The sequence below is a fragment of the Salvelinus fontinalis genome, chromosome 25 (genome assembly GCF_029448725.1).
Source record: "Salvelinus fontinalis isolate EN_2023a chromosome 25, ASM2944872v1, whole genome shotgun sequence".
NCBI lineage: Eukaryota > Metazoa > Chordata > Actinopteri > Salmoniformes > Salmonidae > Salvelinus > Salvelinus fontinalis.
In genome coordinates, this window is record NC_074689.1 from 530,417 (window position 1) to 542,749 (window position 12,333).

Sequence of the window (12,333 nt, forward strand, 5' to 3'; positions counted from 1 at the left end):
TCCTAAAAAACTTTTTCAGCCTGGGACCCAAATGAGAAATTCTGTTTTCCTGTGACCCAAGCTTATGAAAATATGCAACTATGCGAAAATATGAGTACATTTCATTACCCTTATGCCTAGAACAAATGCAATATCGACAAAAACAAATAACAATGAAATGAAATACCCATATAAATATCTATTCATGTTTATTTTTCCCCATTAAAACACATCTGTCTAGGTTGGAACAGTACAGATGAAAAATGATCAGGCCTACTGCACATCTTACTGTAGAAAGTATTGTTGAAAGTCTAAGTTGCATCTGTTGCTGTTAAAATACAATAACTATTTGTTTATTCTGAACTGGAAAACACTGATTGATCAAATCACACAGGTTGATGTTTTCAACAAGCATGTCTATTCTGGACTTTTGACAGTGCCACATGGAGGTCATGCTCAGCATTGAGTCTGTTTCTGTACTTGTTTTTTAAGTTGGCCAGAGTTGAGAACCCTGACTCGCATAGGTATGTGGTGCCAAACTGGATCAGAGCATCTACCACTTTCTCAGTCAGGCAGGAGACCACTTCCTTCTGTAGATGAGCAACCCAGAACTGTGTGAGCGTGTTTGCCTCTAAAAGCATCTTGCAGGACCTCGTAGGGTAGGAGTTGAATAATGATGAGTCTATTATGGACAAAAAATACGAGATTATTTTAATTTGTCAAATGACAGCCAAGCATCGATCATCACGTCACCAGAATAATACCCTCAATTTTGGGGGGAATAGAGCATCAAGCTCATAACCTTGCACTTTCACCATCCTGTGAAGTTTATAATAATTTATTTCATAGCCTTCTGTAGCCTACTAACATTTTGATGAGGCGGTAGCCTTGTTCTAGCCTCACCCATGTACCCAACAACCGGATGTTAGTGTTTTCAGGGGAAATGCCTTGATCTGACATTACATTCCCTACATTACATTCCCTATGCCTTGTAATGAGCTCTCATCTGCTCCTTGGGCACCTCTGTCTGCCATGTAGACCTGGGACCTGTGCCTTGTCACATGGCCAACTGTCCTCGAGCCCCTCGTCTTTTATTTGACATCCCAGAGGCGTGATTAAGACAAAGTCTTCCCAGATCCCCCGGGCCATAAGGTCTACCGTGTGTAAGGACTAGCAACCGCAGCCTAATTACTTTAATTAAATTAATGATTTCCCCTAAATTGAACCCATTCATCAAGGGTAGCCGGTCTATGCCCATTAATGATTTAAACAGATCTATAAAGGAGTTATGGAGGACGAGGTGCTTGGCCGGCTCCATTATTTTACTGCACTGTAAATTGCCCTGAGCAGCTATTTACAAAGAGCGGGATGCATTATTCTCATGCTTTTCTAACAACTTCAGATGGAAACCGTGCGATATAAATAAACCAGAGTGTGACTTGGTGTGCTTGTGTTCACGGTGTGTATGGAACTGGGAGCTCATTCTTTACTGCTCATTCTTTACTCTCTCTCTCTCTTATTTCCCATTGGACACGAGACACCAAGCCCTTGTAGTAAGCCCTCTACTTCCTTAAGTCAGAGCCCTGTACTGTACCCCCGTTGACTCAGGGCTGCCTAATCCTAAGGAGATCTCACTACCTATGTTATGAATGTTATGAGCAAAGCACTGCATTGGCCTGGAAAATACTCTTACCACTACCAGTAGACGCCTAGCATAGGCTCTATTTCAACTTTATTCACACAAAATTGTACTGTACCTCAATGTCTCCACTTGTTTGCATCTATGCCTATCAGCCTGAGGTAGAAAAGACACGCAGATCTCCTGTCTCCTGTTCTCCGGATCTGCATGATGAGAATAATGTGCCTGTATGTGCTTGCGGCTGTCATATCACTTAACCCTGAAGATTGGAAGACATTATCTGGCACTTGGCATTTGGCGCCTGTTATTCCTCTCCCTGGCAGATTGTCACATGAATTTGAAGTGTAGGCTTAATTAATATTTTCCATTCACACAGGATTGGCTTACGGTGTCCCCAAGCGCCTTGTGGTACGCTTTTGTTTCGGTGGCAAAACACCTCGGGAGGTGCTCCGTTACATGTCCCATTGGATTTGAATAATCTGCCATCTCTGAACTCACTAGATTCATTGCTCTACATTGGGGTTTCATGTCTTTGTTTGTCTAAGCAGGTATTTCATCGCTTTTACCATTCAAACTGCAATACAATGGGAACCACTTAAATGAACTGACCGGTTGCAGTGATTACTTTGTAGAGGGTCAGATTAGATATTGGAGCTTTTAAAACCACAGTGTTCTGAAACCACAACAGTTAACACTGTAGAGACAACCTCTGTGTGTGGATAAGCATTTATCTACCTCACGACTTGCTAATACAATTGTGTCTATGAATATCACGCACAGCCTGACAGACAAATGAATGCCACAGTTTCATGTTTATAATGAAGCTTAGGCTGTGTTCATTAATAATATCCGAAGTGAGAGAGATGAGAGTGGGAGAGAGATAAATGAAGGATATTGAAGATTATGGTGGGTAGATGCGAGAGATATAGAGTGAGATTAAGAGAGAGAGAGAGAGAGGGAGACCGACAACATACAACAGAAACGAGGACAAACAAACAGAGGGAGTTGCAGAGAAAGAGGCTCACCCAATGCTGACATCTCCGGTACCCCGGCCATGTAGTTCCCGTCCATGAACTTGGGCTCATTGTCATTGATGTCCTGGACCTTGACCAGGAACTCTGACCTGGGCTCCACAGGGATGTTGGTGATCCGGTCCACGGCCTGGGCCTGAAGCGTGTAATAGGCTTGCTCCTCCCGGTCCAGACGCTTGGTGGCGTGGATGTCTCCCGTGTTCTCATCAATGGTAAAGATGGAGGTGGAGCCCTCTCCTGAAAGCACGTATTTCACCTTGCCATCCCCTTTGTCCACGTCTGAGTGGAGCTGTTATTAGAGACCAGAGACCAGTCAGTGGATAGGAGACATTCAGAAGGACTGGTGACTTTAAATAACATATCCAATTATATACTTCACCATTATGATTGATCCTGTCACGCCCTGACCATAGTTTGCTTTGTATGTTTTATGTTTTGGTTGGTCAGGGTGTGATCTGTGTGGGCATTCTATGTTGTATGTCTGGTTTGTATATTTCTATGTGTTTGGCCTGATTATGGTTCTCAATCAGAGACAGGTGTTTTGCGTTGTCTCTGATTGGGAACCATATTTAGGTATCCTGTTTTGTATTGTGGGTTGTGGGTTATTGTCTTTGTTATGTTGCATGTTAGCATATTGTTTATATAGCGGTCACGTTCGTCTTATTCGTTTTGTAAGTTTGTTTAAGTGTTCTTCATTAAAGATAGAAGAATGTATTCAAACCACACTGCGCTTTGGTCCGCTTCTTACGACGAACGTGACAGATCCATTATGTTCATCTGTATTATTTTAACTTCTTTGGGACTGGGGGGCAGTATTGAGTAGCTTGGATAAAAAGGTGCCCAGAGTAAACTGCCTGCTACTCAGTCCTAAAAGCTACAATATGCATATAATTTGTATATTTGGATAGAAAACACTCTGAAGTTTCTAAAACTGTTTGAATGATGTCTGTGAGTATAACAGACCTCATATGGCAGGCAAAAATCTGAGAAAAAAATCCAACCGGGAATTAGGAAATCTGAGGTTTGTAGTTTTTCAAGTCATTGCCTACCTACACCTATGGTGTCATATTGCACTTCCTAAGGCTTCCACTAGATGTCAACAGTCTTTAGAACCTTGTTTAATGCTTCTACTGTGAAGGAGGGGGGAATGAGAGCTGATTGAGTCAGAGGTCTGGCAGAGTGCCACGAGCTCAGTCTTGTGAGCTCCCGTGAGAGTTAGCTACATTCCATTGTATTTCTACAGACAAAGGAATTCTCCGGTTGAAACATTATTGAAGATTTATGATAAAAACATCCTAATGATTGATTTTATACTTTCTTTTAACATGTTTTGACAAACTGTAATATCACTTTTCGTCGGAACTTTCGCCCGGGACTCCTGAGTTTGGATTTGTGTACTAAACGCGCGAACAAAAAGGAGGTATTTGGACATAAATGATGGACTTTATCAAACAAAACAAACATTTATTGTGGAACTGGGTTTCCTGGGAGTGCATTCTGATGAAGATCATCAAAGGTAAGTGAATATTTATAATGCTATTTCTGACTTCTGTTGACTCCACAACATGGCGGGTATCTGTATGGCTTGTTTTTGTGTCTGAGCGCTGTACTCAGATTATTGCATGGTGTGCTTTTTCCGAAAAGTTTTTTTGAAATCTGACACAGCGGTTGCATTAAGGAGAAGTTTATCTATAATTCCATGCATAACAATTGTATCTTGGTTGATTGATTTTGAGTATGAGTATTTCTGTAAATTTATGTGGCTCTCTGCAAAATCACAGGATGTTTTGGAGGCAAAACATTACTGAACATAACGCGCCAATGTAAACTAAGATTTTTGGTTATAAAATTAACTTTATCGAACAAAACATACATGTATTGTGTAACATGAAGTCCTATGAGTGTCATCTGATGACGATCATCAAAGGTTAGTGATTCATTTTATCTCTATTTCTTCTTTTTGTGACTCCTCTCTTTGGCTGGAAAAATGGTTGTGTTTTTCTGTGACTAGGTGCTGACCTAACATAATCGTTTGGTGTGCTTTCGTCGTAAAGCCTTTTTGAAATCGGACACTGTGGCTGGATTTACAACAAGTTTATCTTTAAAATGGTGTAAAATACTTGTATGTTTGAGGAATTTTAATTATGGGATTTCTGTTGTTTTGAATTTGGCGCCCTGCAATTTCACTGGCTGTTGTTGAGGTGGGACGCTAACGTCCCGAATATCCCAGAGAGGTTATAAACATAGGTTCAAGGGTCGGTTTTCATGTGCAGAAACACGCTGCCAAAAAAATTAACAACTCTTTGAACAAGTTAACAAAGTGCACATTGTTTGTAAAACAGGAGACCAGAAGTCTCAAATCTCTGAGCATGGCTGTATGTCTGCTATATAAATGCACTCTGGCAGGAATAAGGAGCGTCGCGTTGAGTGTTAACACAATTCTGTAGGATGTGAAGCCCAAAGCTGCCCAGGGATTACAGTGTGGTACGTTTGAAGGAGGGTTATTTCTCAAGCACTTCACTTCGCGTCTGTAAGTATCCATTTTTGTTTCCAAGTCAATAGGTGTATCAAATGATTGCCTGGTTATCGCTGCGGACTTAGTGTATGTTTTATATATCCAATAGAGTCTCAGCCGGAAACCAACAGTGTTTTATTCATGGATTCCATCAGGCTGTTGATGAATGGCATGTCTGGGGCATAATTATGGTATTGGTTGCATGGGCATGCCTCAGTGTGTGCCTCCTGACACTCCAATAGGGAGGCCACATGATTATTCACCATCCCTTGCTGTCAGGGGCAAACTTGAGGTAAATTGTCAAACGCAGTAGAGAGTCAACATTTAATCTTGAGAAAGCCATCCGTGGCAGTGTGTTCAGGTAAATACCACGGACAGGGAGGACAAAGATAACAGCCCACAGAGCATGCAACTGAAGGTCACGGGTCAACTAAATGCAGTATGTAGTCTCTCTCTCAAAACATCAGTTGTTAGCTTTACGCTTGGCTTTTTTAACACTTTCTTCGATACCTGCTGTAGAAGTAGATGAGAGTGTTTCAAGTGTTTCAAGTGTTTCACTTGAAATATATTCAGAAGTTAGTGTATTACATAAAACTTGTTCCACAGTAGGTCCTATTAAAAAGTGTATCCCTGTAGAACACCGCCTCCTTCAATTAATCGAACTTGTTTTTAAACCGTCACTGCTCGTTTTCAGGTGCTATTTCAAACTTCTACCGTTATTATGTGCAACTTTCATCAAGCACCAGAGTTGCTTCTCTTAAAAAAATGTAAATATCCCTTTTGTAATTCTTCTCTTTGCCTCCCTTGATGTGAGCCTAGCACATCAGCGTACCTTAAAGATACTGCAGGCAGCAGATGCAGCGAGAGTACAAATGGTTGAGTGGAACAGAACAGAAAAGCTCCAGTGAAATCAATGATGACACTTATCGCCACTTTGTATGCAGACAGTCCTCCTGGGACAATCATGTTTGCTTTGTGTTCACTTGTTTACCTTAGAGTGTAAAAAGACTGGAAGAGTAAAACTTTAAGGAAAAACAATGTCGCCAAGGCCATCTCTCACCTGTTATTATCCATATTACGATATATGGCACATTTTTATCACAATCGCTGAGAGGCCTTATGGTTTTTAATGGTTCTGGAGTCACTTAATGGGGTTTTAATTTCCGCTGTAATCTTCAGTCACAGTGTGTTAGCCCTGTTATTATTTCACTGTCCATGTCTCTTTTCTTCCTCCCTGTTTGGCTGACGTACTTTGTAGAAAACGGCAAAGACGACTGGAGGCCTTGGAAGAAAATTATATATAAATAAAATCAGAGATGCATGTTTCAAGCTTTGAATTTCCACTAATCTGTCAGGAGGAGAGCGAGAGAGTTTTCTTCTATTCAATGGACACTGTACACAGTTTTGAGCCAAGTGAAAATACAGTCCATACGCAGAAACAGCCTATTGGCTACAGCTACTGCTCTGGAGTGCTGTTATTCACCAATCTCCCTGCAGAATCGTTTCACAGAGCACCGCGGTTCGAACACTCGAGTGTAATGGGGTTTCCACCGGGATGATGACATGGTTCACAAACCAACCAAAATAAAACCCTTAAAGAAACAGCATTGGTTGATCTGACTGTGTTTTGTACTTGTGGGGTACTGTAATACACTTCTTCATGTTGTGGGGAAAATAAAAGTAAGCATATGCTGTGAAGAAATTCTGCTTCAGTTGTAGGCCATTAAGTCAAACTAGGTACTGGAAGGACTACACTCTTAGATAGAACAAAGGAGCTTTCTAAAACCTAAAAGGGTTCTTTGGCTGTCCCCATAGGAGAACCCTTTTGAAGAACCCTTTTTGGTTCCCGTTAGAACCATTTTAGTTCCAGGTAGAACAGTTTTGGATTCAGTGTACAACCCTTTCCACAGAGGGTTTTACCTGAAACCAAAAAGATTTATCCTAATGGGACCCTTTTGTGAGTGTATCCGAAGAGATACTGTATAGTTATCAGGGGGTAGTCCTTACAACATTGCTTGGAGCATTAGTGTTCACCATCCTCTCTAGTTCCCTTTGTTCGTAGCTATGTAGATACTATGCCTTTGCTCATAAACAAACCCGGCACGCACGCAAACACACACAAACATACACACACACATAGACATATATACAGGATGAATAACATCAGTGTCCAATGGCTAATTACATAATTACTCATGAAAGATCAAATCACAGCCAACATAATTTCCTTAGCAATGATACGAGACAACAAACTGATACTTGTAGGGACAGCTCAGGGCTCTGTGCCCTCTTCTATCCCTCTTCTTGATTTCTGGTTGAGGTTTGGGGTTGGGCAACGGACAAGGGTGGCGGGAATTGTAGTTCAACGTTTCTTGTTGTCCTCGGCTTGACTTTATGAAAACAAACTTTATTTGGTTAAAAAGATGTAAATACAATAAATACAATAAAGGAGGGGGTAGAGAAGGGTATGGGATAAAAACCTGGCTTATGGTAAGGATTTGGTTTGGAGGAGGGTTGGGGATGGGATATGGACTCGGGTTGGTGTCAGGGTTTTGGGTTGGGGGAGGAGAGGGGATAAACAACTTAATAAAAATATAAAGAAAAGGTATGGAGAGCTCGGCTCTTCTAGATGCATAGGGGGGAGTGCTTTGTGGCTGTGATTGACTGGTTGTATGAGTGGTTGTGGTTGTTGTAATGAGCTTAGTTTTTTTTGTCCAACAGGTGCGGGAAGATAGGATTACGCACTACACAGGCCATTTCCAGAAAAGGTAAGTATTGGTTGAGGTTAAGACCATTCCAGGTAAGTACACTGAAAATATGCACAAAAAGTTTATATCTCTCAAATGTTGTGCACACATTTGCTTACATCCCTGTTAGTGAGCATTTGTCCTTTGCCAAGATAATGGCATGTCAAGAAACACATTAAACAGCATGGTCATTACACAGGTGCACCTTGTGCTGGGGACAATAAAAGGCCGCTCTAAAATGTGCAGTTTTGTCACACAACACAATGCCACCAATGTCTCAAGTTTTGAGGATGCATGCAATTGGCATGCTGACTGTATGAATATATGAAACTCCAATACTGGAGTGTGTGTGTGTGTGTGTGTGTGTGTGTGTGTGTGTGTGTGTGTGTGTGTGTGTGTCTGACTGTCCTACCTTCGCCTGCTTTAACTATATATGTGAGTGAGTGAGATGTTAGTAAAATTCCTAACCATCTAGATTGCAGCCGGTAGCAATAAGAAGCGCTGCGATGTGTGTGGACCCAAGAACGACAGAAAGACACATGCATCAAGTGCAAGAAATACACTTGCAACACACACAGTAAATCTCTGTACCTCATGTGGTGTGTAGACTGGCCTTCATTTGTGTTCAATGGGGCTCATTTATCATTTCCATAAAATACTGTATGTAAAATGTGTCCTTCCAATTTGTTCAGTTCAAAGCAATGAATGTCAATAGTGATGAAAACCTTGTTTCATTCATATTTGTTTAAGATAAACATGACTTATTCCACCCATGTCTAAATTATAATAGATAGAAAACTTGCGCTTTTATTGATAAATGGGATCTAGCTGAGGTAAATGGCAAATATTAACCATGTATGCTGTCTATATCGCCTGTAATTGATATAAGTCAACATCTAAGTATTATTACGTAAATTGTTATGGCTCTATTGTTTTAAAAACCCAATAACGTTGTGGGACCATCAGACCTGCGAAAATTGGGTGAATAACAAAAACATCAACGCCACACAAGGGTTAAGGTACCGTATCTGTATCAGATGCATCTGTATTCCCAGTCAAGTGAAATCTCTAGATTAGAGCCTAATGAATTTATTTCAATTAACTGATTTCCTTATATGAACTGTAACTCAATTAAATCTTTGAAATTGTTGCATGTGGCATTTATTTTTGTTCAGAATTTATATTTTAAAAGCCTTGAATGTTTTTAAAAGTTCAGTGCAGCTAAGTATACATGTTGAAAAGTCAACCATGTCTTTAAAATGCCACCCTGGATAAGTATAAGGTAAGTATAACTGTTTTTAAAGGGATTAGTTAGGGGTTAAAATAGGGGTGTCTGTTTCCAAGTTAAAATGTCTTAAAGTCTGCCTCAGGCATGCTATTCCTCCATAAGAAAGGAAAAATTGGTTTAATCTAATCAAATTTTATCAGTCACATACACATGGTTAGCAGATGTTATTGCGAGTGTCGCAAATGCTTATGCTTCTAGATCCAACAGCGCAGCAGTATCTAACAGGTAATAACAGCAACAACCTAATATCTAACAAATTCCACAAAACCTAATACACACAATCTAGTAAAGGAATGGGATAAGAATATATAAGTATAAAATATATGGATGAGCAGTGACAGAGCGGCTATGATGCAATAGATAGTGCAGGATACAGTATACAGTATATACAGTCTGATGGCCTTGAGATAGAAGCTGTTTTTCAATCTCTTGGTCCAAGCTTTGATGTACCTGTACTGACCTCGCCTTCTGGATGGAAGCGGGATGAACAGGCAGTGGCTCGGGTGGTTATTGTCCCTGATGATCTTTTTTGCCTTCCTGTAACATTGGGTATTGTAGGTGTCCTGGAGGGCAGGTAGTATGGCCCCGGTGATTCGTTGTGCAGACCGCACCACTCTCTGGAGAGCCCTGCGGTCGTGGACGGTGCAGTTGCCATACCAGGCGGTGATGCAGCCCAACAGGATGCTCTCAATTGTGCACCTGTAAAAGTTAGTGAGGGTTGTAGGTGACAAGCCACATTTTTTCAGCCTCCTGAGGTTGAAGAGGAAATGTTGTGCCTTCTTCACCACACTCTCTGTGTGGGTGGACCATTGCAGTTTGTCGGTGATATGCACACAGAGTACTTTCCACCTTCTCCAGTGCTGTCCAGTCGATGTGGATAGGGAGGTGCTCCATTTTCTGAAGTCCACGATCATCTCTTTTGTTTTGCTGACATAGAGAGAGGTTATTTTCCTGACACCACACTCCGAGAGCCCTCACCTCCTGCCTGTAGGCTGTCTGTCAATGTTGGTAATCAATCCTACCACTGTTGTGTCATCTGCAAACTTGATGATTGAGTTGGAGGCATGCATTGCCACGCAGTCGCGGGTGAACAGGGAGTACAGGAGGGTGCTAAGAACACACCCTTGTGAGGCCCCAGTGTTGAGGATCAGCGGAGTGGAGATGTTTTCTACCTTCACCACCTGGGGGCGGCCCATGGGGAGTCCAGTACCCAATTGTACAGGGCGGGGTTGAGACCCAGGATCTCAAGCTTAATGATGAGTTTGGAGGGTACTATGGTGTAGAATGCTGAGCTGAGCTCTAGAGTGACAGGTAGGTTTGAGGTGATATGATCCTTGACTAGCCTCTCAAAGCACTTCATGATGACAGAAGTGAGTGCTACGGGGCGATAGTCATTTATTTCAGTCACCTTTGCATTCTTGGGAACAGGAACAATGGTGGCCATCTTGAAGCATGTGGGGATAGCAGACTGGGATAGGGATTGATTGAATATAATAATGTAAATGTAAATATGTCCGTAAACACACCAGCCAGCTGGTCTGCACATGCTCTGAGGACACAGCTAGGGATGCCATCTGGGCCGGCAGCCTTGAGAGGGTTAATCCTTTGAAATGTTTTACTCACGTCGGCCAAGGAGAAGGAGAGCCCCAGTCTTTGGTAGTGGGTCGCGTCGGTGGCACTGTATTGTCCTCAAAGTGGGCAAAGAAGGTGTTTAGTTTGTCTGGAAGCAAGACGTCGTTGTTTTCGACATGGCTGGTTTTCTTTTTGTAATCCGTGATTGCCTGCCACATAGATCTTGTGTTTGAGCCGTTGAATTGCGACTCCACTTTGTCTCTATTCTGACACTTTGCTTGTTTGATTGCCTTACTGAGGGAATAACTACACTGTTTGTATTTGGCCATATTCCCAGTCGCCTTGCCATGATTAAATGCGGTTGAACGTGCTTTCAGTTTAGCGTGAATGCTGCCATCTATCCACAGTTTCTGGTTAAGGACGGTTTTAATAGTCACAGTGGGTACAACATCTCCTATACACTTCCTTATAAACTCGCTCACCAAGTCATTGTATACGTCAATGTTAGTCTCTGAGGCTTTCCGGAACATATCCCAGTCCACGTGATCGAAAAAATCTTGAAGCGTGGAATCCGATTGGTCAGACCAGCGTTGGATAGACCTAAGCACGGGTGCTTCCTGTTTTAGTTTCTGCCTATAGGAAGGGAGCAACAAGATGGAGTAATGGTCAGATTTGCCAAAAGGAGGGTGGGGAGGGTTTTGGATGCATCACAGAAGTTAGAGTAGCAATGGTTGAGCGTGTTACTCGCTCATGTACTGCATTCGATATGCTGATAGAATTTAGGTTGCCTTGTTCTCAAATTAGCTTTGTTAATATCCCCAGCTACAATAAATGCAGCCTCAGGATTTATGGTTTCCAGTTTGCATAAAGTCCAGTGAAGTTCCTTAAGGGCCGTCTTTTAAAACAGATACAGTATGAGCAAGTAAATCGTGAACATCCAGCGCATTAAAAAAATTATGGGAAAAAATGTCAGCTTTCAGTGCAGTTTAAAAATTGTCAATGGCTAAAAAAGGGTGGCCTCCAGTGCAGTGCCCCCACTCTGCATAGGTGTGTTAAAAAGGTTGTAAGTGTTTTTATTTTTATTTTGGGTTAAAACCATGACTAACCAAAGTCAAAATATCAGCGGGAGAAAAAGTGGATCAAATCTGGTTAAAAGACTTCCATGGTTGCGGTTATGGAACCCTGACCTGTCCACCGGACGTGCTACCTGTCCCAGACCTGCTGTTTTCAACTCTTAATGATCGGCTATGAAAAGCCAACTGACATTTATTCCTGATTATTATTTGACCATGCTGGTCATTTATGAACATTTTGAACATCTTGGCAATGTTCTGTTATAATCTCCACCCGGCACAGCCAGAAGAGGACTGGCCACCCCTCATAGCCTGGTTCCTCTCTAGGTTTCTTCCTAGATTTTGGCCTTTTTAGGGAGTTTTTCCTAGCCGCCGTGCTTCTACACCTGCATTGCTTGCTGTTTGGGGTTTTAGGCTGGGTTTCTGTACAGCACTTCGAGATATTAGCTGATGTACGAAGGGCTATATAAAATAAACTTGATTTGATTT

The 12,333-nt window shown here is 41.8% G+C and overlaps 1 protein-coding gene across 3 annotated transcripts in view; it reads right to left on the reverse strand.

Moving 5' to 3' along the window:
* The window catches only part of LOC129822717 (cadherin-7-like), a 159,881-nt gene that overhangs the window by 97,472 nt on the left and 50,076 nt on the right, over positions 1–12,333 (reverse strand). For all 3 annotated transcript variants that reach the window (XM_055881043.1, XM_055881042.1, XM_055881045.1), the window contains exon 3: positions 2,644–2,938. In XM_055881043.1, coding sequence (XP_055737018.1) covers positions 2,644–2,938 — 295 coding nt within the window. The remainder of the gene's footprint in view (positions 1–2,643; positions 2,939–12,333) is intronic.